The sequence below is a fragment of the Sus scrofa genome, chromosome 5 (assembly GCF_054392235.1).
Source record: "Sus scrofa isolate SSC_HxYL_T2T_F1_AM1 chromosome 5, Sscrofa_HxYL_maternal_Yorkshire_Landrace_v2.0, whole genome shotgun sequence".
Taxonomy (NCBI): Eukaryota; Metazoa; Chordata; class Mammalia; order Artiodactyla; family Suidae; genus Sus; species Sus scrofa.
This window is the reverse complement of record NC_139387.1, coordinates 9,725,804-9,752,257: the sequence shown is the minus strand read 5'-3', so window position 1 is coordinate 9,752,257 and position 26,454 is coordinate 9,725,804. Positions and strand designations below refer to the sequence as shown.

The 26,454-nt window shown below is 52.8% G+C and overlaps 1 protein-coding gene across 30 annotated transcripts in view; it reads right to left on the bottom strand.

Moving 5' to 3' along the window:
- Nucleotides 1–26,454, bottom strand: part of PLA2G6 (phospholipase A2 group VI) — a 92,770-nt gene that overhangs the window by 9,075 nt on the left and 57,241 nt on the right. For 12 of the 30 annotated variants that reach the window (XM_084955349.1, XM_084955353.1, XM_084955354.1 and 9 more), the window contains 7 exons: nt 25,278–25,465; nt 22,358–22,454; nt 20,264–20,446; nt 15,595–15,703; nt 12,406–12,484; nt 9,851–10,014; nt 8,683–8,833 (listed from right to left, as the gene is read on the bottom strand). In XM_084955349.1, coding sequence (XP_084811475.1) covers nt 8,683–8,833; nt 9,851–10,014; nt 12,406–12,484; nt 15,595–15,703; nt 20,264–20,446; nt 22,358–22,454; nt 25,278–25,465 — 971 coding nt within the window. Of the gene's footprint in view, nt 1–8,682; nt 8,834–9,850; nt 10,015–12,405; nt 12,485–13,438; nt 13,495–14,449; nt 14,612–15,594; nt 15,704–17,416; nt 17,467–19,688; nt 20,447–22,357; nt 22,455–25,277; nt 25,466–26,454 lie in introns of those variants that run through there. The other 18 variants (XM_084955343.1, XM_084955346.1, XM_084955344.1 and 15 more) reach the window with 4 other exon arrangements.

Sequence of the window (26,454 nt, the reverse complement as noted above, 5' to 3'; positions counted from 1 at the left end):
CACGGCAACGCCGGATCCTTAACCCACTGAGCAGGGCCAGGGATCGAACCCACAACCTCATGGCTCCTAGTTGGATTCGTTAACCACTGAGCCACGACGGGAACTTCTATAGATACTTCATTTCATAATGTCAAAGTATTAATGTAAAAATTGACAGAAGGGTGAAAAGACAAATCCCCAAAGTCTCCTTCAAAGTCTCCTTCTCAGTAATTGACAGAAGTAGTGGACAAAAAATTAGTGAAAATACAGAAGACTTGGAAATTTTAAAAACATTCCTAGTCAATATGACTTCACCGACATGTAGAGATGCTGGCACTCAATAAGTGAAGAGTCCATATTCTTTTAAATCTGGGACATCTATAAAAACTGTAGAAGTCACAACAAATTTTCTTTCTTTCTTTTTTTTTGCTTTTTAGGGCCGCACCCACAACATATGGAGGTTCCCAGGCCAGCAGTCCAATCAGAGCTACAGCTGCCGGCCTCCACCACAGCCACAGCAACATCAGATCCAAGCCACAGCTCATGGCAACGCCAGATCCTTAACCCACTGAGGGATGCCAGGGATCAAACCCGAAACCTCATGATTCCTAGTCGGATTCATTTCCACCGCGCCAGGATGAGAACGCCTCAACAAATTTTAAAGGATCAAAATAAAAAGGAGTATGTCCCCTGGCTACAAAGCAACGAATAACGAAAACATAACTAGAAAATCCCAAGTGTAGAAATTGAGAAATGCCAATTATAATAACCTATGGTTAAAAAATTATAGTAAAAATTAGAAAATATTCTGAACAATCATAAGCGAGTTTATGGGATATATTAAAGCAGTACTTGGAGGAATATGCTCAGATTTACATACACACACACCCATATATAGACACACATATAATATATACACATATACAGAACAGAAGGCAAAAAAAAAAAATCAATGCGCAAAACATTTATTTCAAGAAGTTTAAAAAAAGAACAACCATATAAACCCCAAGAAAGTATAAGAAGGAATAAATATATAAGAGCAGAAATGAATGAAACAGAAAATGTACACACAATAGAGCCAATAAATAACCTAAAATTCATTTTCTGAAAGACTAATCCAATTTAAGAACTTGTAGTAGCAAGACTGATAAAGATGAAAAGAGGAGGAATAAATAATCCTGAAAAGAGGCCACCAGACCTAGAATTACCACACTAAGTGAAGGAAGTCAGAGAAAGACAAGCAGGGTTTGTATCACTTATATGTGGAATCTAAAAAAAAAGGATACAAGTGAACGTCATTGCGGAACAGAAACAGACTCGCAGACTCTGAAAAACTTAGGGTTCCCAAAGGGGACAGGCGTAGGCGGGGAGGGAGGGACCGGGGGTGTGGGACTGGCATGCAGGCACACTGAGGTAGGTGGAATGACTGGCTAACAGGGACCTGCTTACAGCACAGGGAACTCTACCAGGTGCTCTGGGATCATCTATGCGGGAAAAGAATCTGAAAAAGACTGGATGTGTGTCTCTGCGCAACTGAATCCCTTTGTTGTACAGCAGAAATGGTCACAGCCTTATAAATCAACTAGACTGCGATCAAACTTTTTTTGTTTTTGTCTTCTGTCCTTTTAGGGCCACACCCGCAGAATATGGAGGTTCCCAGGCTAGGGGTCTAGTCGGAGCTGAAGCCGATGGCCTACACCACAGCCACAGCAACGCCAATTCGTTTCTGCTGTGCTGTGATGGGAACTCCGTATACTTCAATAAAACGAAATGAAAAAAAGAGAAGAGGGCCATTACAACAGATGCTGCAGATATGAAAGATAAGAAGAGCATTTTGAACAACTCCATGCCAATTAATTTGAAGATTTATATGAAATACACATGTTCCTAGAAAAACATAACTTAATGGAAACTAACTAAAAAAATTTTATTTATTTATTTATTTATTTTGTCTTTTTGCCTTTTCATGGAGGTTCCCAGGCTAAGGGTCCAATCGGAGCTGTAGCTGCCAACCTACACCACAGCCACAGCAACACTGGATCCTTAATCCACTGAGCAAGGCCAGAGATCGAACCCACAACCTCATGGTTCCTAGTCGGATTTGTCAACCACTGAGCCACGACGGGAATTCCAAAAATTTATCTATTTATTATTTATTTTTTTTGTCTTTTTGTCTTTTAGGGCCGCACTGGCGGCATATGGAGGTTCCCAGGCTAGGGGTCAAATCAGAGCTGCAGCTGCCAACCTGCGCCACAGCCGAAGCAATGCAGGAACTGAGCCATGTCTTCAACCTTCATCACAGCTCATGGCAATGCCAGATCCTTAACCCACTGAGTGAGGCCAGGGATTGAACTCATGTCCTCATGGATGCTAGTCGGGTTCACCAACCACTGAGCCACGATGGGAACTCCCAAAAAAACATTTAGAGGAGTTCCCTGGTGGCCTAGTGGTTAAGGATTCAGCATTGTCACTGCTATGGCTTGGGTTCAATCCTTGGCCCCAGAACTTCCACATGCCATGTTGGTGGCAAAAAAAAAAAAAAAAAAAAAAAGACATTTAGCAACCCTGAATAGTCTTCTAATCATTAAAGAAATCCATTCCATCATTAAGAATTTTCCCACCAACCAAACTCCAGGCGTAGATGACGTCACTGGCAAGTTCTACCAAATATTCATGGAAGAAATAAAAATCACTATTATACTAAGTCTTCTGCAAAACAGAAAAAGAAGAAATACTTCCTCAAAACCAAAACCCTGCCACCTAAAAATGGGAATAAACAAGCCAGTCTCACTCATGAGCAGATTAGCTGCCCAACAATGTGAATATACTTTTTTTTTTTTTTTTTTTGTCTTTTTGCTATTTCTTGGGCTGCTCCCTCGGCATATGGAGGCTCCCAGGCTAGGGGTCCAATCGGAGCTGTAGCCACCAGCCTACACCAGAGCCACAGCAACGCGGGATCCGAGCTGCGTCTTCGACCTACACCACAGCTCACGGCAACGCCGGATCGTTAACCCACTGAGCAAGGGCAGGGACCGAACCCGCAACCTCATGGTTCCTAGTCGGATTCGTTAACCACTGCGCCATGACGGGAACTCCTGAATATACTTAACATCACTGAACTGTACATTTAAAAATGGTTAAGGAGTTCCCACTGTAGCTCAGCAGAAATGAATCTGACTAGGAACCATGAGGTTTTGGGTTCAGTCCCTAGCCTTGATCAGTGGGTTAAGGATCTGGCACTGCTGTGAGCTGTGGGGTAGGTCACAGACTCGGCTCAGATCCTGCGTTGCTGTGGCTGTGGCGGAGGCCGGCAGCTGTAGCTCCAGTTCGACCCCTAGCATGCAAACTTCCATATGCCGCGGGTGTGGCCCTAAAAAGCAAAAATAAAATAAAAATAAAAATGGTTTAAGATGAAGGAGTTCCCATCATGGCTCAGCAGAAACAAATTTGACTGGTATCCATGAGGACGCAGGTTCAATCCCTGGCCTTGCTCAGTAGGTTGATGATCCAGCGTTGCCATGAGCCGTGGTGTAGGTCACAGACATGGCTTTGATCCTGTGTGGCTGTGGCTGTGGTGTAGGCTGGCAGCTACAGCTCTAATTCAACCCCTAGCCTGGGAACCTCCATATGCTTCAGGTGTGGCCCTAAAAAGACAAAAAGAAAAAAGGTTGAGATGAAAAAAAGTGATTAAGATAGTAAATTTTATGTCTTATGCATATTTTACCACAATTAAAATAGGAAAGATAAATAAACAAATGGTATTTCTAAATACCAGCTACAATTAGAAAATGAAGTGTTTAAAAATGTGTAATTTACAGTAGCACAAGACATATGCAGAACCTAAGAATAAAAATAACAGATGTGTAAGACTGTTACAGGTAAAATTATAAAACTCTACTGAGAAACTTTAAACAATTGGAATGTTTTACTACATTTTCTTTTTTTTTTTTTGGCTTTTTGCCATTTCTTGGGCCGCTCCAGTGGCATATGGAGGTTCCCAGGCTAGGGGTCCAATCGGAGCTGTAGCCACCAGCCTACGCCAGAGCCACAGCAACGCAAGATCCGAGCCGAGTCTGCAACCTATACCACAGCTCACAGCAACGCCGGATCGTTAACCCACTGAGCAAGGGCAGGGACCGAACCCGCAACCTCATGGTTCCTAGTCGGATTCGTTAACCACTGCGCCACAACGGGAACTCCTGTTTTACTACATTTTCTAATTGGGAAACCTGATGTTTTAAGATGTTCATTCTTGGAGTTCCCATTGTGGTGCATCGGAAACAAACCTGACTAGGAACCATGAGGTTTTGGGTTCGATCCTTGGCCTCGCTCAGTGGGTTAAGGTTCTGGTGTTGCCGTGAGCTATGGTGTAGGTCGCAGATGAAGTTTGGATCCGGTGTTGCCGCGGCTGTGGCGTAGGCCGGCGGCTACAGCTCCAATTAGACCCCTAGCCTGGAAACCTCCATATGCTGCAGGTGCATCCCTAAAAGGACAAAAGACAAAAAAAAAAAAAAAAAGTCCATTTTCCCCTATATAAGCTTATAGCAAACTATTATGTATAAGATAGATAGGAGTTCCCATTGTGGTTCAGTGGTAATGAACCTGACTAGTATCCATGAGCACGTGGGTTGGATCTCTGGCCATGCTCAGTGGGTTAAGGATCTGGCATTGCTGTGGCTGTGGTGTAGGCCAGCAGCTGCAGCTCTGATTCGACCCCCAGCCTGAGAACTTCCATATGCCATGGGTACAGCCCTAATAAAGCGCAAAAAATAATAATAGTAATAAAATAAAATAGAGAGGGAAAAATTGGGAGGTTGGGATCAGCATATCCACACTACTACACACAAAATTGATGATTAACAAGGACCTGCTGTATAGCACAGGGGAATCCGGTCAACAATTTGTGACAGTCTATATGGGGAAAGAATCTGAGAAAGAATGTCTATATATGACTGATTCACTTTTTTGTACACCTGAAACTAACACGACATTGCAAGTCAACCATATTCCAACAAAATTTACTTTAAAAAAAGATCAACAAAGGAACTATATTCAATACTCTGTATAAACCATAATGGAAAATAATATGAAAAAGTATATATATATATATATATATTCAGTTATATACATTAAACTGAAGCACTTTGCTGTACACCGGAAACTAAACAACATTAAAAATACAGATATATATTTTAAAAATTATTTTTACCTGTTTCCATAGCTCTTTATTGGTTTGCATTTATTGGTTGCATTACATTTCTTGAATCTTTTCGGCCATGCCCATAACATGCAGAAATTCCCAGGCCAGGGATCTAACTCAAGCTACAACAGTGACAACACTGGATCCTTCAACTCCTGAGCCACCAGAGGAATCCACAGATCGAGTATATTTAAACTAAAAAAATAAGCTGACAGCTTCACTGCAATTGCAGGCAAAATCCCAACAAGATTTTCTTTTCTACAGAATGTGATCGTCCGATTCTACAACTTCTACGGATGCACAAGCAGCGACGAGAAACCTGCATCCTTGTTCTATGTTCTACGTGCTTTTTAAGTGTTTTGTACATGCAACTTTTTTACTCCTCATGAAAACCCAGGAAGCAGGTGGTATATTATTCCCATTTTCAAGAAGAGGAAACTGTAGGTTACGTGGTCCTAATCACTTCTCTAAAGGGCTTCCAAGAACAGCGATGGAGGACAAGGTGGGAGGCCCTGCTGTACAGTTGCTCTACATGCGGTAGAACTGGGCTCTGTGGTCGAAAACAGGCCCAAGAGGAGCTCCCAATGTGGCACAATGGGATTAGCAGCGTCTCTGCAGCAGCAGAATGCAGGCTCGATTCCTGGCCCTGCACAGGGGGTTAAAGGATCCAGCATTGCTGCAGATGCAGCGTAGGCTGCAGCTGTGGCTCAGATCTGATCCCTGGCCTGGGAACTCCACATACTGTGGAGCGGCCAACAAAGGAAAAAACAAACAAAAGTGGAAACGAATCCAACTAGGAACCTTGAGGTTGCAGGTTCCATCCGTGGCCTCAATCAGTGGATTAAGGCTCTGGTGTTGCTGTGGCTCTGGCGTAGGCTGGCAGCTGCAGCTCTGATTGGACCCTTAGCCTGGGAACCTCCATGTGCCACGGGGGCAGCCCTAAAAAAAAAAAAAAAAGACCAAAAACAAAAAACAAAACAAAACAAAACAAAAACAGACCCAAGAAGGATGCTGGACTCACTACTGAGGAAGGGAGGCCTAAGATGCGGAGGGAAAGACAGACTTCTTCACAGATGAGGCTGGGGAATCAGGCTGGGAAAACATGAAGTTGGGTCTCTCCTGAGACAAAAACCAACTCCGGGTTAATGAAAGACCTACATGGGACCGGCAGATCTAAAGGGCTTCCCGACCAGACACAGGAAAATCGCTTCCTGCCTCGGGTTAAAGATGGGTTCGTGGATGGACATAAAAAACACAAACCATAAAAAGGAAAACATTTATAAATTTACTGCATGAAGAATATCTGTTCATCAACAAAACACCATAAAGAGAGTGAAGAGACAAGACGAGGGTGGGAGATGAGATTCCAAATCCATGCATCCATCAAAGGACTAGTGTCCCCAAAATATAAAAAAGATCATTAAGAAGTTCCCGCTGTGGTGCAACTGGATCAGAGCACTGGGATGCAAGTTCGATCCCTGGCCCAGCACAGTGGGTTAAAGGATCCAGTGTTGCCGCAGCTGCGGCAAGATCCGATCCTTGACCTGGGAACTCCATATGCTGTGGGGCAGCCAGAAAAAAAAAAAGATCATTAGGAAGCCTCATGGAGCTCCTGTCTTGTCTCAGCAGAAATGAATCTGACTAGCATCCATGAGGACGCAGGTTGGATCCCTGGCCTTGCTCAGTGGGTTAAAGAGCTGTGGTGTAGGTCACAGACGTGGCTCAGATCCCACGTTGCTCTGACTGTGGTGTAGGCCAGCAGTTACAGCTCCAATTCGACCCCTAGCCTGGGAACCTCCATATGCCTCCAGTGTGGCCCTAAAAAGACCAGAAAAAAGAAGAAGAAGAAGAAGCCTCATAACCCCACAAATCACACAACTCAATTTTGCCAAAAAGGTACACCAGTTGGACAGGAACTTGACAAAAGAGGAAATCCAAACAGGCTTTAAACACATGAAAGGTGTTTAAGCTCACTAGTAACCACAAAACTGATTATTCAAACCGAGACAGCAGCTTACCCCCTACCTAGATTTATAAAAACAGAAACGCTTGACAATAACCACTGTAAGCAAGAATGCAGAGCAGGGGGAACTCTCCAACACGGCTGATGGGAGAGAAAATAGAAACCTCCACTTTGGAGAATCCAAGAGCTGAGGCCATGCATTCTCCGAGACACAGCAGCCCCAGGAGTCAGAAAACAAGTCCCAAAGGATTCACTGCAGGCTCAAGAGGTCCAATCAGGAGACAACCCCAGCGCCTGTGGAAGGTGTTTGGAGAACTAAACTGTGGGGCGTGGTCACGTGAGCAACGGGAACAAATGAAGTACAGCTTCAACCAATGGCAGCGACCACACTGACAAACGTGGCGTGGATGGAAAGAAAGATGACATCCGAAATGTTTCCGTCCAAGCCCAGAGACAGGCAGGACCGAGACTTTGCTCAGGGATGCATTCAGGTGGTGAAACTAGACAAAACCCAGGATCCGGTTCACACCAGTCAGGAGAAGAGTTATCCCTGTGGGGTGGGGGTCGGGGGTCAGGGGGGTGGGCAGGTCAGGGGGCTGAGCACACACTCGAAGGGCTTTTGGACTTCACTGGTGGCCAGTATGTGCTGTGTCTGCTTTAGGATTATTCATGGAACTGTTTTAAGTACTTTTCTAAATGTATATTCTATTTCACCATAAAAAAGAAAAAAAATGTCTAGGATAAAATACACAAAAATGGTTTTTAAACATTCTGGTTTTGGTTAATAAATCACGGATGATATTTTCCTCTTCTTTCAACTTTCTATAGGTTCTTAAAAGATTACGTATTATTTTTAAATAGGGGGAAACTCCTAACCCTCAGGGCTCACTCATGCTTCGCTTCCTCCAGGAAGCCCTCCCTGACCACCTCCATCCACAGTCCTTTCTCCCTCCTGCTCCCAGGGACAATCAGTTTCAGGGGCCTGTTCTGTCCCACTGTGCCAGATGCCAGGGCTACAGAAAGAGCAAAGCAGTCACGTTCCTGCTTCAGGGAGCTCACAGGCTGGCAGATGAGCCAGGCATGAGAGGGACAATGAAAGTAATTAATTCTAGGAAGGGAAATAAATACTTCCAAAAAGTGGTGGTGCAGAGGATTCTTCTGGAACCTCTTAAGCACATGCTGCCTGGCATGGCTGCCCTTTTTTCAAGTCACTTGTCTCCCAACCAGATCCTGCGCCTTCCCACATGATGGCTGCAGCGCCCACAACGTGCGCAGACACGCGCACGCACACACACAGCTGGGGGGGGGGGGGCAGAGCAAAGAGGTCTGGGTGTGTGTGCGTGTGTGCATGGACAAGAACTGACCCCTCTGACTCAAGGAAGTGCCGTCTGGGTGGAAAAACACCCCGCATGGCTTGAGGGTGTCCTGCCCCTGTGCTTCGCAGCCCTCCACCCCCCCACGTCAGCTTTAATTGGATCAGGAACAGCCAGGCGGTGCCTGGCCGCGGCCGGGCCGCCTTGCTCCCACCCGGGGGGCTCACTTGGGTTTCTTGACGTCCGTCATCTTGGTGTGCTCTCCGAACTCCCGCTTGAGGAACTCCTCCAGGGGCCCCGACTCGTAGGGCCGAGAGCCGCGGAACACCTCGTCCTTCATGCGGAAGTAGACGCCACGCATGTAGGCCATGGACTTGCCTAGGATCAAGGGGGTCGGAGGTGGGGAGAGACACGAGGGCCACCCCTGATGGGGGGCCTGGGCCCAGGGCGGCTGCGGGCCACGGGGGGTGGGCGACTTGCCAAGGGACTGAGCGGGGCTGGGCTCCTGGGACCCCCCCCCCCTTTGCAACTTCCCATAAAGGCAGAAATCCCCTTTGCTAGCCCCAAGGCTTGGTACTCATTTTTGTATTCCTGATTTGTATTTTTTTTTTTTTTTTAACAAAAAAAGGGTCCTGAGGGTGTAAAAGCTCGTAACTCTAGATTCACCCCCACGACCCAACCCAGCCACCTGTCCCACGACCCAACCCAGCCACCTGCCCCGGAGTAGAAGAACCAGCCCTGGCCTTCCGCCTGGGCTGGGCGGAACCTGCTTCTGCGAGGCACCCCCCGCCAGCCCCCGCCACAGGCAGTACCATGCAGCCCAGACAGCACCAAAGTTGAGACGAAGCCTACCCAGAAGTCTGTCCACTAAGCAACTGCCCCTATCACCCCTGTGAAGCAGCAGTGACAGCAGACTGCCTGGGTGGCCTGTGGCCTTGGGAAGTGCTGGGCTGGGAGTCTCGGGGACTCCAGCGACTCCATGGGTGGGCCATGTGACTTTGGGTCATCTCTCCCCCTGGGGGTAAAAGGAAGTATGCAGACGAGGGCTCTGGCGCCTGTGACTCGGTGGCTCCTCCGTTCCTGAGACCACCCACCCCATCCGCCCTCAGAATGGTTTTTTCCTTATTTCCAGCAGTTCTGAGGCCCTTTTCAGTGTCTGCCTTGCAGGGGCACTGAGAAAAATGCTCGAGGCAACAGAGAGAGAAATGTTTCTGACACTGAAAGTAAGTGAAACCAGTTCTGTCCTCCTTGGCTGAGTGGGCATCGCCTAGCCCACCCCCCAAGCCTTTTCCTTCTCCCCTCCCCCATCACCCTCTCTGCGAAGCTCTGAAAACAAACTCAGCCCAATGTGAGGGCCACCCCGTCCTGCCCCCGCGGCCCAGGGGCTGTCCTCACTGTGCAGAATGGCCAGGGCCAGGATGCCCCCTGTGCTGGTCCCTGCCACCCAGTCAAAGAGGTCCTTGGTGGCGATGCCCGAGGCCTTCTCGATGGCGATGAGGAGCTGGATGATGACAAGGCCTTTCACGCCCCCTCCATCCAGGCAGAGCAGGTGGTCATGGCTGTGGAGGGGGCAGCAGTGGGAGAGAAGAGGGTCCTGTTACAGCAGGCACTGCCTGCCGTGTCCCTGCACCATGGCGGCCACTTGAGCACGTGGAGACCAAGCCCTGCAGAGCTACTGGGGCTTGGGGGGGGGGGGGGGGCAGCCAAGTCAGTACAGGGATGATCACGGTATTTCGGGAGGTGAAAAGTGCAATAAAGACGCAGGCAGGTAAAGGCAGCCCGGGGCAGGGAGGCCCTCACTGGCCAGGGGCTACGGCAGCTGACACCTGGGTCTGTCTCCCCCACTCTGGATGGTGGGGGGGGGGTGTTCCTAAGGCCACTTGTTTTGCTCAGACCCAGATCCCCAGACCCAGGCCTGACCCAAAGCAGGTGCCAGATAGGAGTCAGTTTGAATTAAACAACGGTGGGGGGGAAGGGCCGGTCTCCTGTGGCCACCAGGAGTGGGTGTCGAGGAAGGAAGGTCAGGCCCCCCCACCCCGGTGGGAGAAGCAGGGGAGCTGGGGGGCACAGAAGAAGGCCCGTCTATGAGCTTCCACCAGCAGGAAGTCACTTCTACGTCCCCAACCCCTTCCAGACGGACACGCCCTGTTACTCCGTGCGGGTCTGTGAGGGCTGGAAGGTTCAGTGGCTGCTAAGAGTCACACAGATGGACCGGGACCCAGGTCTGCTGTCTCCTGGGTCACGGGCTCTCCAATTCATCCCCACAAGCCTCCCACAGCCCCCGCCCCAGGGGGAGAAGCCTCCACAGTTGGTGCTCAGACCTGGAACCTTCCTTGTCTCCTCTTCTCTCCATCTCGGCTTAAACGACCCGGCTGAGAGAAGCCTGCCTGATGCCACCCGGACCCTCCTACTCCGCCCGCTCCTGCTCCACCCGCTTCCTTGGTGCAGAGCCCTCCTGGCTTCCATTAGCAGTGGCTTTTGGTCACTTGTTTGTGGCCTTTCTCCCGACTGTGGGCAGGAACCGGCTCTGCTCTGTGCGGCGCTGTGTCCCAGAGACACACAGCTGCTGAGAGCAGGAGCCTGTGCTGCCCGCGTCCGGGGCCCCGCATCTTCTCTGGGACAAGCTGCTCAGCTCTGCAGCAGGCCCAGAGGGTAGCAGAGGAGGCGGTGCTGTCGCTGGAGGCCTGCAGGACCCCTGACCGGAGAGGCCACAGCAAACGGAGGGATTGATCCAGAGGGAGCAGCACTGAGCTGTGTGGCTCACAGACCCGCGTGGGGCGGTCCCCACAGGACAGGGCTGTCCTCTCGCCGCAGCCCCACCTTTGGGAGGGCGCTCGGGCCTGTGCAGACCCCCATGGTCCCGCAGGAGAATCTGCCTCCAACCTCCTCTTACTGGCCGGGACCTGTCAGTCCTCTCTCTGGTACCCTCCTGGGCCCCTGCACAGGTGTGTGTGTGTGTGTGTGTGTGTGTGTGTGTGTGTGTCGGGGGCGTGTCGGGGGCGTGTGAAGTGGAGGGAGGGGTGAGAAGGCTCATAGGACACATGCACCCCCAGGGCATACATTCCAGACCCTTCATGGAAGGAGAGGCAGAGCCCCTCCATGCGGCTCCCGGGCCCTGGGAGCCGGGGCTGCATCTGCTTCAGGGAGAAGACAGCTTCCCCGTGGGGGTGGGCACTAGGGGAGCAGCCAGGAGAGCCTGCAGTAGCAGACAGGGCGTGGACTGGCTGTGGGCCTGGTGACACTCACTGTGTGTGACCTTGAGCAAGTCGCTTAACCTCTGGGTGGGGGGTGGGGTGGGATACGAGTTCCGCATTTGCAAAGCAGGGTTACCAAGGACAGCTGTTTGGGACACAGGACGGTAATAAAGAGAGAACAAATAAACCGCCTCTGTTATTAAAGGGAGGGGTGGGCTGAGCACAGCCAACAGGAAGGGCGTCTGGCCTGGGAACTCGCCATGCCGCTGGGCACCGATTCTAGGCACCAGGCCCTGTCCTCAAGGACAGGGCCTGGGCATCTTCTCGTGCCCATCACCCAGGCCTCCTCGGAGAATGGGCCTGGGGATACAGCAGGGGCTGGGGACATCAGCCCACCGACTATCCCTTGAAGGCTAGTGGATGTAGTCAGAGGGAAGTGGGCTCAGCATCACGGCCGCTGAGGGCTCCCTCCGGAGGTCTGGACCATCTCCCGACAATCCACGACGGGGGCGGGGAGAGAAGGCACAGGGTTGCAGCCAGCTGCATCAAGTGACTCAGAGCCTGCGTGGTGATTGATGGAGGAGCAGAGCCAGGCTCTCTAAAGACTCAGTCTCTGCGCTGTGAACTACAGGAGGCAAGAGCTACCTCGCAGAGCTGGGTGCCGACTAGACGCAAACCCTGAGCCCGCCGCAGGGCACCCAGCGGCGGCCTCTTGCATGTGCCCGCCACCCTCCCCCCATTCCCTGCTCCACTTACGTTCGCTTCTCGTCCCTCATGGAGCTCAGGATGAAGGCCGGCTTCCGGGCCCGAGAGATTTGCATGAGGTCCTGCAGTTCTGCGAGGAACAGGGCAGGGTGGACTAGGGCGGGGGCCGGGCTCCTGATTGAAGCCAGGCCCCCCGCCTCCCCCTAGGTCCCAAGGGTAAAGCTGGAGCTGTGCCCTCACCCCACTGTCCCTAGCAGGAGCACCTGTCTCCAGCCCCCTGGAAGGGTTCTCTGTCCCAGGATACAACTGAGCTGGAGGCCACAGGCCCCTCAGGAGAAACAGGCTGGAACGCAGAAGGGAGCCCACTGTTCTGGGAACGACGCCCACCCTGCCCGGCCAGCTCCCGATTCCCCTCAGCGTTTTTCACCCAAAGCCCCGAAGCACAAGCAGCGCTGACGGGTCCTGTATTTGCAGCCCCTAAAGCCTTTCTTCATGCACGGGCCTGTGCAGCCGACACCATCAGAATCATTACCCCCAAGTTACAGATGAGGATCAGAGGTCATTCAAGGTCATCCAGCCAAAAGGGCTGAGCCAGGGTGTTTCACTGGGTTAAACTCCATGAAGGAATGAAGACATCCGGACCACTCTCCAGATGCCTCTTCTCCCAATCCCAGATCTGGAAACCCTCAGCAGCCTCAGATCCCACATACCCACCCATAGCATCCACGTTGCCCCCTGTGGCCAAGGCCCACTCTGTGCCACCCTGTGGGTTAGCTGCCCTCCTGACAAGCAGCCTGGCCGCAGGGGCCTGGCCCAGCAGGGCTGTGTCATCTGGATTCTGATGGACCCTCCCCACCGCCGTGCACAGCCTCTAGAAGCAGCAAAGCAGGAAGGCAGGCTGCCAGGCAGTGTGTCTCCCCCTCACCAGGGCAGGTGGCCAGAGAATGGGCAAGATAAGCAGGAGGCTGGCCAGGAGAGGTGGTGGACAGAGCGCCAGGGGCGTGCAGCTGAGAGAAACAAGAAGAAGGGACTAGAGCTAATTCGGCACAGGGGCTCCACAGCCCCTCGAGGCCCAGGGCATTACCCATCAGGTGTTGCGCCCCAGGCCCACCATCCAGCCTGGCATGGGTGGCTGACTGCCTGTAAAATTGAGAGATAACGATGGGGGGAAGCAGGTGGAGAGCAGGTCCTGGGTGGGGAGGAGCAGGGGGAGGAGAGAGACGGAGCCAGAAGGATTGACTGGCTGTCGGCTCTGCCTGCCTTGAGCTCTAGACTGGGCCGGGCTATCCTGGCTGGACTGCTGGGGTCTGATTGCCCAAGAAATTAAAAACGAGGGCAGGAGAGTTCCTGCTGTAGCTCAGCTGCAATGAACCTGACGAGGATCCATGACAACGTGGGTTTGATCCCTGGCCTTGCTCAGTGGGTTAAGGATCTGGAGCTGTTGTGGCTGTGGTGTAGGCTGGTAGCTACAGCTCCAATCTGACCCTTAGCCTGGGAATTTCCAAATGCCGCAGGTGCGGCCCTAAACAGCAACAAAACAAAACAAAACAAAAAAACAAGGGCTGGCTCCCTAACTGCCCTGTTCAGGAAACTCCACTTCCAAAGAATCCAGGGCGCGGGGTGGGCCAGCCCACAGAAAACCCAGGGGCAGGGGGTGTCTCCACAGACAAGGATGCACGGGGGGCAGGTGCTGGCCAGTAGGTGACTGAAGGGGCCAGCAGAGGCGCACAGAGGCCCTGTGTCTGGCAGACTCAGCAGCGTGGCAGAAATACTCCTGATTGAAGCCAGAGGGCCAGGGGCTCTGAGTCCCCAGCAGCATCCTCACCACCCATCCGAGCCCCCAGGGCACAGAGAGGCCAAGAAAGCGCCCACCTCGTGATGTCCAGGGCACCCCCTGAGGGGGAACGGGCTGTATTAGCCAGGGACCCCGCTGGCCTCTGGGTTGCCTGCTCCAGAGGCTGACAAACCCTGCCCTTCCTCTATTGCTTCCTTCCACGGCTTCTGCCCTGGGGCCCCGTTCCTTCCCCCTCAGGACTGCTCCGACCCGGGGGCCTGGGAGCCAGGGGGAGAAGAGCGGATGGAGGGGGAGGCCTACCTAGGTTGTTTAAGCTGATTGGTGGGGGCTGAGATCTTTCCAGGGAGAAGAAGGAATGCGTTGCTGCGGAGCACTGCTCCGCCGAGCTGCCTTGGACGAGTGGGAAGCGGTAGTCGGCCCCTATGGTTCTCAGCAGAGTTAAGATCGCCTTCCTGGTGACAACTTGTCCCGGTGTAGGGAGGGGGAGATCGCACAGGATCAGAAACTGTCCCCGTGTGCACGAGAGGGCCCTCCCTTCCACACACAGCTCCCGCTCCCAGGCCACCTCGGTATGGGGCTGGGGGGCTCAGGGGTGCCCCAGAGGCCGGTCCTACCCTGACAGGGCAGCAGACTCTCTAGTCTGTGACATCTAAAGCAGCTTCCTGGGGCCGGGGAGGGCCCTGGAGGTCGACCATGGTATATGGAAGGAGAAGGGTGAGGCTTCTGGCCCGAATATTTGAGGACCCCCCCCCACTTCTAAAACCAGTCACGAAAGCAGGACTCCCAGCCCATCTTCAGCAATTCTCAAAGCTTTCAGGGCTCCAAAGGGACGAACCAGCCATCGGGCATTGACTCTCATCTAACAGATGGGGTAACTGAAAATGCACACGTACACACACACACACACACACACACACACACACACACACTTACTTGCGCATGCTCTAAGGTACACACCCAGGGCAAGGTCCACAGCTCCCTGGAACCCTTTAGAGAGGGCTCCAGGCTCCTGGTGGGGAGAATCTGCTCTCTCCAGCCCCTCAGCCAAGGCTCACTGTACGAGCATGCAGGGTAAGCACTGTGCCCGTGTGCACAAGGGGGCCCACGTGTCATGCAGCACATGCACCAGCCCACGGCTGTTCTTACATGTCATTCTGTCAGTGAACCCCCCAAGAGAGGGGAGAGGGCTGCTGTCACCCTGAGGCGTGATGGGCGCCACACAGAAGAGGACACTGGCGCGGCAAGCCCCCTGGGGCGCCATCTAGCCATCAGGGCCCCTGTTCTTGGGAAAAGGAAGCGTCCCCTCCTGGGCCTCCCAGGTGCTCCCAGCCAGTCCAGGCGGGTACAGACAGGACGCTGGCACCTGATGGCTGGGGCTTCCCGCCTCCCTAGTGCCCACACCGCCACCCCCGCCCAACTCTGGTCCCAGAGGGTAGAGCACCTACGTTTGCTGATCTTGGAGGCTATGAAGGCAGGAGTTTCCCCGAAGTCATTGGGGGTGTCCACCTCTGCCCCAAACACAATGAGGGCCTTGATCATCTCCACGTTGTCTTTCTGTTGGGGACGGAGTGAGGGGAAAACATGCAAAAGCTCAGAGAAAAGAAGAGAAAAAGGACCCCGGCCACTTCCTCCGTACCCAGCAACTCGGGAGGGGTCTCACCAGCACGAGGAGACACACTGAAACACTGAGCCCCACATGCAGTCGATCCCATATTGCAAAGTCTAGGGTTTGAAGGCTTACAATCTGCCAGGTTGACAAGGACCCCCAGGTGAGGGTTTAATAACCCAGGCAGAAACCGCAAGTGCCCCCCCAACTCCCAGCCCCGCCAGCTCCTTCTCAAAGGAAGCAATGTATCTGTGACCCTTGACCCAGGAGCCGTGAGGACACCAAAGAACCAGCTGCTGATCACTTGCAGGGGTAGCAAGAGGGGGGAGCCAGGAAAGGAAAGGCCGTCTTGACCATGGAGTCCAGGGGGCGGTTCTGAGGGGGAAACTGAGTGCGCGTGCTCCCTGATGGCCGTGCCCTTTGTACAGTGCACGCAGTGAACGTCTGGAGACTGGGCAGCAGGATGGGCCGGGGGCAGGATTTCCTAGGACAAACCATCAGACTAGCTGCCAGCAGACCTGAGTGCTGGGCTTATCACCTCCCCTTCTTCAGGCCCGATTTCCTTGCCTAGAGAATGAGGATGTGCGTCTAGAATGCTGTTTTCCAAAATTATTTATGCACCGTTAGGAGGTATACTGGCACAGGAAAACATGTATGTTTTTGTTTTTTTTGTTTGTTTGTTTTTGTACGGCCACGCCTGTGGCACATGGAAGTTCCCAGGCTAGGGGTCAAATCGGAGCTGCAGCTGCTAGCCTACACCACAGCCATGGATGGCAACACCAAATCCGAGCTGCATCTGTGACCTACACCAGGGTTGGCGGCAATGCCGGATCCTTAACCCATTAAGTGAGGCCAGGGATCGAACCAATATCCTCACAGAGACAATGTTGGGTCCTTAACCTACTGAGCCACAACAGGAACTCCAAGATGAGTGTGTGTGTGTTTTATTTAAAAAAAAATTTTTTTTTGTCTTTTAGGGCTACACCTCTGGCATATGGAGGTTCCCAGGCTAGGGGTCCAGTTGGAGCAGTAGCCGCCAGCCTATGCCACAGCAACGCATGATCCGAGATGCCTCTGTGACCTACACCACAGCTCACTGGCAACGCCGGATCTTTAACCCACTGAGCAAGGCCAGGGATGGAACCCATGTCCTTATGGATGCTAGTTGGGTTTGTTAACCGCTGAGCCATGACAGGAACTCCCACGTGTGTGTTTTAATCCCTAGTTATGGATTTCTTTTTTGCCCTACCTTTTATTCGTGGCATTGGTTTACCACCTATGGTAGCAACATGACCGTTCCTTCAAAATAAATTTAAGTAAGTTTAAAAGTAAGCCAGCTTATAATAAAAGTGGTTCACGAATGTGCCCAAAACTGAGCAGATGGCATGCAGGTGGCTGAATGGAAACGCTGGCCTACATCAGCAGCTCTCCAAGTAAGATCTGCGGACCCCGGTGAGTACAGAGACCCCCTTAGAGGGTTCAAGAGGTTAGAACCGTTCTCATAAAGATATCAAGAGGTTGTTTGCCCTTGCATGATGCTGGCCTTTGCACTGATGGTGGAAAAACCGCTGCGCATAAAACTGCTGGTGCCTTAGCAAGAAGTGAAGGCAGGGGCCCCAAACTAACTGTCCTCAGGACTTTCTTCTCTGCCACGTGCTCACCGTGAAAAGTAAATTCATTCACTGCAAAGCCAGCTTCGCTTAAGAAGGCCCTTGAAGAAGCAGAAAGATACGTTCATCATACAAATTTCGACACTGGCGTCGTCGGTGGCATGAAATGGAGAGTATGCACAAGGCGTTTCTGTGGCTTAAGTACAATGTTCGTCTCTCGGGAAAAATCACCATGTGGTTGTTTTGAGGTATGAGCCAAATCGGCTGCTGTTTTTTCACGAAACACTGTTTTTACTTGAGAAACGACTGGCAGACAAACGACGATTGCTCAGCCTTCCGTATCTGGGAGACGTTTTCTCAGAAGTGAAGGCAGGGAGCCTGTCACTTCAGAAAAACAGCTGGCTGTATGTTGTGCCAATGATAAAAACGCAAGCGTTCAGCTGAAAACTGGAATATGCCATGATGGGCTTGGCGGCTTCCCCCCATTTAAAGGCTTTTCTCATTTATTTACAAATGGGGGGTTTTGAGACTATAGAACGAAATGGGTCCACATGTGGAAGCTAAACATACTCTGCTAACCATTATTTTCCAAGGAAGACACGAAATCGTGCAAGGGTGAAAGATCCATGCGACACGCAAGAGATGCCAATGGATTTTACTGTATGAAGAGTGAGGAGTTCCCGTCGTGGCGCAGTGGTTAACGAATCCGACTAGGAACCATGAGGTTGCGGGTTCGATCCCTGCCCTTGCTCAATGGGTTAACGATCCGGCGTTGCCGTGAGCTGTGGTGTAGGTTGCAGATGCGGCTCGGATCCTGCGTTGCTGTGGCTCTGGCATAGGCTGGTGGCTACAGCTCCGATTAGACCCCTAGCCTGGGAACCTCCATATGCCGTGGGAGTGGCCCAAGACATAGCAAAAAAAGACAAAAAAAGACAAAAAAAAAAAAAAAAGAGTGAAAAGCCCGAGGAGATGGTTTCAGAGCATCCACTGCAACCAATTTGTCAGAAACTAGCCCTTGTCAAATTCTGGTGCAGTATGAAAGAATATCACATTAATCTAAAAAGGTATGACAATGTATCTTTTCCAACTACGTACTATCTATGGGGGGGCCAGATTTTCTTCATATTTTTAACATGTTCAACAACATACTGCATTAGAGTAAACGCGCAAAAGATAGGAAAATCAATGCCTTCTCTGAAGCCAGACATTAAAAAGATTTGCAGAGTTCCCACTGTGGCTCAGTGGGTTAAGAACCTGACTAGCATCCATGAGGATGCAGGTTTGATCCCTGGCCTCACTCAGTGGGTTAGGGATCCAACTTTCACTGTAAGTGGCTTGGATCTGCCTTGCTGTGGTTGTGGTGTAGGCCGGTGGCTGCAGCTCCAACTCCACTCCTAGCCTGGGAACTTCCATATGCCACAGGTGCAGCCCTAAAAAAAAAAAAATTTGGCACAAATTTAAAACACTGCCCATTCTTTTCCTTTTTGGAAAATAAAGTTGTTTTTCTTAAAAATGTGACTTACGTTAGCATGGACTTGGTAAATTATTGTTATTTTTAAATGAATTAAGTATCTCGAGGGAGTTCCCTGGGTCTAGTGGTCAGGACTCAGTGCTTTCACCACTGAGGCCCGGGTTCAAACCCTGGTCTGGGAACTGAGATCCTACATCAAGCTGCTGCTTGCTGAAGCCGCACACACACACAAGATCTTGAAAATGCCTCACTTTTAATTTCTAATATGATAAATATAGATAGATAAAATTCACATAGGAGGTCCCATTGTGGCACAGCAGAAACAAATCCGACTAGGAACCATGAGGTTGCGGGTTTGATCCCTGGCCTTGTTCAGTGGGTTAAGGATCTGGTGTGGCTGTGGCTGTGGTGGAGGCCGGCAGCTGTAGCTCCAATTCCGTGGCTCCTAGCCTGGGAAATCTCCATATGCCTCGGGTGTGGCCCTAAAAAGCAAAAATAAATAAATAAAATAAAATTCATATAAACAAAGCCTTTGGGTCCGCAATAATTTCTAAGAGTAGAAAGGGACCAAACAGACCAAAAAAAAAAAAAAAAAAAAAAGAGAACTGTTGAACTACATGATTCAAAGGGCCCTTTCAGGGCTAAAAACGTCCATGGCTTTATTTATAGTTTCAGCCTCTTGGGCAACAGCATCGCCTCTACAATTATGACCTTTGGTATAAAACAGGATGGCTCTGAATGTGTCCTCAATCTCCGTCTCTCAGAGTCCCAGTGGTGTCCCCATCCCCGCACTCTGGGACACGGTGAAGACATGTCCATAAGCTTTGCTACGGTTGTACCTGTAACACACACCTGCAACAGGCCACAGTCCCTCCTCTTCAGACTGTGGTTGTCTAACTCGACTGTAGGGTCTTTCAAGGCAGGAACTGTGCTCTGTGACAAACCAGCAAAGGTAACCAGCCCCTACCATGGGCCACCAAGGTGTGTAAGCAGGCCCTGCCTTCCAGGGGCGTGGAGTCTACCAGGAGGATGAGGGCAACGTGCAGAAGGATGCAGGAGAAGAGAACTAACAACTCGGGGATGCTTGCTCCGGGCCAGGCCGCGCATGGGCTGCTTAGACATTCCTCAGAGTTACTGAGCATCTACCACTGAATCCGCTCAACAGCCCTGCTGGGTGGGTCCTGACACCTCCGTTCTCCCGCTAGGAAACCAAGGCTGGCAGAGGTCACGTGAGCTGCCCAAGGCCACGGTCCGTAGCCAAAGTTGTAGTTTCCCCGCTCGCAGCATCCAGGTGTCACACGGGACCCGGGAGTGAAAGGTCCCAGAATGCAGGGGAAGGGGCTGTTATTCTGGGCCCAGAGGGGGGCACGACCCACCCTGCCAGCCACCTGCACCCCCAGCGTGTGGGCCGCGAGCCCAGGGCTCACCGACATGGCCAGGTGCAGCGGGGTGTTGCCGTGCTCGCCGCGGGCATCGGCGCTGGCCCCGTGGGTCAGCAGCGCCATGACGCAGTCAAAGCGGTTGCGCATGACGGCCACGTGCAGGGCTGTGTTGCCCGCGGAGCTGATGCTGTTCACGTCGCAGCCCCGTTTCAGCAGCAGGCGGGCCATCTGTGGAGACAGGGTCCCGGCCCGAGTCAGCGGGGCACTCGGAGCAACTGTGGCCTGCCGTACCCAGTGGCACCCGGTGGCACCTGGGCACAGCCACTTCCTCCCCCAGAGGCCTTCTTGAGCAAAAGGAGGAGCCCAGGGGCAGGTGCCAGTTCTGAGGGTGGCTCAGACCTTACCTTCCTCATCAGCAGCACCCCAGGAGCTGGGGAACAGAAGGATGTGGCAACTTTTTTAAGGGGCTTCTGGGTCCTTTCCCGAAGCTCACAGGACCCCATCCCTCCCTGCAAAGGTTCCTCCAGGCCCTGTCCCAGAACGGCCCCATTCCCCATAAGCCTGGCCAGAACCTGCAAAGGTATGACCTCATCTGGGCCCTGGCAACACGCACCCCTGCTCACCCAACAGCCCTGGAGAGGCTTTGGGATCCAACAGACCTGAGCCCCACTTTGTCCCAGTTGTCTGAGCTGGGAAGGGTCACTGCACCCCCTGCACCTCTGTTTTCTCTGCTGTGAAATGGCCATGCAAGTCCCCACTGCACAGAGCGTGCTGACAATGAACGAGAAAACAGACAGAGGGGCCTGGCTTGGTTGTCTAGCTCCTGGCGGGAAGATGCCCACAGCGGCCGGCAGTCTCCACCCTCCTGGCCCGTCACGGTCACGAGCAGGCCATCGTCTTTGAGGGCACCCCGTGCGCTGCCAAACTGTGGTTCCTGGAGATGGGGGTCAGAGCCCTCCATCCTCCCAGGGGGTCAAAGCTTGGCTTGGGGAGAGGCCTCCGAGGAGATGCCCAGCCAAGGCCTCCGTAGAAGAGGCTAGAGCCTCCATCATCACCGTCATCACCAGCCCCTACCTTCTATTCACGAGGCGCCTGACAATTCACAAAGAATTTTCTCTCCTTGGAGTTCCCGTTGTGGCACAGTGGAAATGAATCTGACTAGGAACCATGAGGTAGTGGGTTCGATCCCTGGCCTCGCTCAGTGGGTTAAGGATCTGGCGTTGCCGTGAGCTGTGGTGTCGGCCACAGACGTGGCTCAGATCCTGCATTGCTGTGGCTGTGGCTGTGGCTGTGGTGGAGGCCGGCAGCTGTAGCTCCAATTTGACCCCTAGCCTGGGAACCTCCATACGCCGCAGGTGTGGCCCTAAAAAAAAAAAAAAAAAGCCAAAAAAGCCAAGGATTTTCTCTCCTCCAGTACAGCACAGGGAACTATATCTGACCTCTTGTGATAGAACATAATGGAAGAGAACATGAGAAAAAGAGTGTATATGGGGAGTTCCCATCATGGCTCAGTGGTTAACGAATCTGACTAGGAACCATGAGATTGCAGGTTCCATCCCTGCTCTTACTCAGTGGGTTAAGGATCTGGCGTTGCCGTGAGCTGTGGTGTAGGTTGCAGACGTGGCTCGGATCCCACGTTGCTGTGGCTCTGGTGTAGGCTGGTGGCTATGGCTCCAATTGGACCCCTAGCCTGGGAACCTCCATATGCTGCGGGAGCAGCCCTAGAAAAGGCAAAAAGACAAAAAAAAAAAAAAAAAAAAAAGTGTATATGTAAGACTGGGTCGATATGCTGTACAGAAAAATTAGCACAACATTGTTCATTAACTATACTTTAATCTTAAAAAATTAAAAAAAAAAAAGAATTTTCTCCTGCATGGCTTCACTGACTTCATGACACCACCAAAGGCAAAGGCCACCCCCGACTCACACCTGAGGAAACAGCAGAGGGCACAGCATCACCATGTGATGCCAGGGTGTCCTCTCTCCCTGGGCCCATCTGCCTGGGGGCCGAGCACCAGATCGACCCCAAGTGCCACCGTCAGAGTGCTCTCAGGAGCCTCCGCACAGACAGCGGAGGAGGGAAGGGCTCTGGGGCCCGCCCCCTGCCCACCCACCCAGGGTCCCTCAGACCCTGCCTACCTCTGCGTTCTTGGCCCAGTGGAGGGGGCTGGCTCCGTAGCGAGGGTCTTTGCTGTGAATCTGGCTGCTGTCCATGCTGACAATCATCTCGGCGCACCTGGCGAAGGAGAGGCCACATGGGAGTGGGGAAGGCCCGTGGGGACCCCCTGACCCCGGAAGAGGCCAGGACTCAAGGCTTCATCTACTGGCGAGCGAGAGTTCTTGCAAACACATGTGCAACAAAACCAACCAGCATGCATACCGGTGGCACATCCACAGTATCCTGAGCCCATCAGGGCACATCTCAAGCCCCCTCTTCCAGGAAGCCTTCCCTGATGACTTCAGGCAGCAATGGTCACTCTCATGGGCGCTGTCTGTAGAGTCAGACAGGCTTGAGGTGACCCCTGGAAAGGGGCAGGGCCTGTCTGCAACATGGGGGTGGTCCCAACAGGACGGGGCAAGGAACAAAGGAGGGTTAAAAGATAAAAGATACTTCAGCACCTGGTCCGGTGCCTGGCACACAGCCATCCCCCATCCTCCCTGCCCCCAAACTGCAGGTGTTTCGAGCAGTGACTTCGTCCTGAAGGAGGCAGTAGGCAGGGCAGTTAGTTAAGAGCGTGGCTGCTTTTCCCTCCTAGATTGATACCCAAAGGCACTGAAAGTACGAGCTCCCACAGACATCTCTATGCCAGTGCCGACTGCAGCCTCACACCACAGTGGAAACAAGTTAAGTGTCCACTGGCAGATGAATGCAGGAGCAGGATGTGGCATATACAAAGGAGTATTATTCTGCCTGACAAAGGAAGGGAGCTTTGATATGTTCTATGACACTCGTGAACCTTAAAGTGAAACTGGAGTCCCGAGCCCAGCCCAGCTCTCACTGAAGGTTGGCTGAGTTGGCGCCCACAGCAGAGGGACCCCCAGATTGGGGTGGGGATGGGACCAGTTACCCTAGCACTTGTGGCTGCGTGGCCTGCCACGTGGTGGCAGAGGGATGTCCCCCCCTCGGGGGCCTGAGAGGAGCATGGCTCTGTGCAGCAGCAGGGCACACCCAAGGCAAGAGATGACTCGTGTGTCTTACGTGCAGTGATGCACACGGAGGCCTGGACGTGGCTGCGGGTGTCTGAGGAGGGAGCGACCTGGGTAATAGCCGGGTCTTGGAAGTAACCTGGACCAAGAGCCTGGAGCCAAGCTGGAATGGGGCCACGGCGCCAGCCCTTGGGGGTGGGAGAGCATCGCCGTCACGAGAGTCCATTCAGGTGGCAACGGGCAACTTGGTAACCAGGTGACGGGGGTGGGAGCACTGGGATGGTCTCCAACCATCTGGGCAAACCTTTCTGGAAGCTCTACTTGGGGAGTGCCCACTGTGGCTCAGCAGGTTAAGAACCTGACTATTATCCACGAGGATGTGGGTTCGATCCCTGGCCTTGCTCCGTGGGTGAAGAGTCCAGTGTTGCCACAAGCTGTGGCATAAGTCGCAGATGCGGCTCGGATGTGGCCTTGCTGTGGCTGTGGTGTTGGCTGGGAGCTGTAGCTCTGACTTGACCCCTAGCCTGGGAACTTCCATATGCTGTGGGTATGGCCCTAAAGAGACAAAAAAAAAAAAAAGTTCTAGTTTGTCTTGGCTGCGCATGGCAGGGTCAAGGAAAGAAAGGAGGGTTTGTTCAGCTTGGAGGGACAGCCATGACCTCTAGGGGTCAGCAAGGTGGTGCGGACCTCAAGGAGAGGAAAACACAGAGGGGGGAGCGTGCCTGCCCCCACGCCCCGACCTGACGGCGGCCCGTCTAGCACACAGCTCTGGAGGGTACTGGGTGCCCCTGCGTCTCCTGTGCTGGGCTCTCCCTCATCCATCCATGTAAGGACCACCTGACACCTCCACTCATTTGTTCATTCTCGATACAGAATCTGCGCGTCATAGTTTGAGATCGTCATCCCTTTACCCCATCCTCCTGCATCTAACATGCGCCAGCGCACAAGCGAGCGCACGCGCGCGCGCACACACACACACACACACACACACAGAGAAGAAGTTTTCTGAGACTATGGTTTCCCAGGGCTGGGGAGAAAGGAAGAAATGAGTCGTCCAGGAGTTCCTGTCAAGGCGCGCTGGTTGACGAATCCGACTAGGAACCACGAGGTTGCGGGTTTGATCTCTGGCCTTGCTCAGTGGGCTAAGGATCCGACGTTGCCCTGAGCTGTGGTGTAGGTTGCAGACGCGACTCGGATCCCAAGTTGCTGTGGCTCTGGTGTAGGCTGGCGGCTACAGCTCCTATTCGACCCTTAGCCTGGGAACCTCCATATGCCTCGGGAGCGGCCCTAGAAAAGGCAAAAAGACAAAAAAAAAAAAAAAAAAAAAAAAAGAAAGAAAGTAACAAGTCGTCCAGAGCTCCCCTGAGACATGGAACTGGCACCTGCGTCCCAGCAGTGCCACCAGTCAGCAAGGATGGACACATGAGGCAGATGGGGCCCGGGGCCGCCTCACCAACCTTCCTGGGCTCTGAGTTGGGCACAGAAGCCACACAGCACCGCAGCTGTGACAGGGCCGTTCAGATCAGACCGGTGGGCTTAGATGGAAGAGGATCCAGGACGGGTGGGCGCCTCCAAGCCTTGGGGACATCACCCATGGACGTGGAGAAAGGGGAGCCCCAGGGGAGTTTAAGGCTGTTCTTCTCCAGTTTGGTGGAGGGTTGATGGTCAGAAACTGAGGTGCCTAACAGAGCAACTTTCAAAGTTCTAGACTTTGCACGATGAAGTTCGTGAACTGAGAGTCACACCCCCAACAAGTCTATCAGACACTTCTTTTGCGCCAGGCCAGCCCTGGGCAACCAGGAGCCGACGTGCATCTCATGAGCCTGTGGGGGCCCCTGCTCGCCTCAGTGGGAGAACCAGCCGCGCTGAGTGGGAGGCCCGGCGGACGGCGTGGGGCCGGGCAGGGTCTTACCCCTTCTGGGAGAACTTCATGGCCGTGTGGATGGGGTAGCCGTTGGGCCCCATGATGTTGCACCGAGCATTGCACAGCAGCAGCACGCGGACCATCTCCTGCTTCCCCAGCTGGCAGGCCAGGTGCAGCGGGGTCAGGCCTTGGTGATTCACCTGGTTCAGGCCAGCCGAGGCGTTCTTCCCTAGGAGCTGACGGCGAGACCGCAAGGTGGGTCCGAGCCGGGCACTGCCAGGCCCCCGGACAGCCCCTCCCCCCAGAGCCACCACTGGGCAGTCCCCCTCTGGGGCCTCAGGGGAAGGGAAGCTGGACTCCACGAGAACACTGGGAAGAACTTCAAGAAGGGCAACCGGGAAAGGAGGCTTTGTGGGGGGCAAGAAGCCAACCATGCCAGTGTGGGCCGGGGTGTTGGTCTGACAGGACGGGCGTGTGTGAAACATTTCTCCATCAGGAAACTTAAAAGGAGATTGTATCTAGGGTGGGGCTTGGGGGCCTGGGTGGGAGTGAGACCTGATTGTTTTTGGTTGCTCCTGCAGCATGCTGAGGTTACTGGGCCAGGGATCAAACTCAAGCCACAGCAGTGACAATGCCAGACCCGTGGCCTGCTGAGCCACCAGGAAACTCAGACTTGCTTTTAATTGCACACCTTTCTGTCCTGCCTGAATTTTGTTTTGCTACACGTGGGTGTTATTTCTTTAATTAAAAACACAAAACATGAGTTCCCTGGTGGCTCAGTGGGTTAAGAACCTGCCATTGTCACTGCTGTGGCATAGGTTTGATCCTTGGCCCGGGAACTTCCTCATGCCCCAGGTGTAGCCAAAATTGAAAACAAACAAACAAAAAACCTTACCACTATTAATAAAACAGCCATGAGGCTTTTACTTCCTAGGTTGTGGCTGAAAGCTGTCTCCTTGAGGTTAATCATGACCCCTCTGTACTGGTGTGATGGGGCTGGGTCTGCTGGCAGGCTGAGGACACAGCAGGGAAGCCGAGGTGCTGGCATCCAGGCCCCATTCAAGGGCCGGCCCCATTGCCCACAGCTCTCTGGCCCTCCCCTGGCACATGTCTTAACTTCACTGAACCTCAGTTTCTGCGGGGAGGAGAGGAGGATAACGGCCCCGCCCACACTGAGTATGAGGTCAGGCAGTAAGGACAGCTATTGATAAGGGTGTGTGCCCGC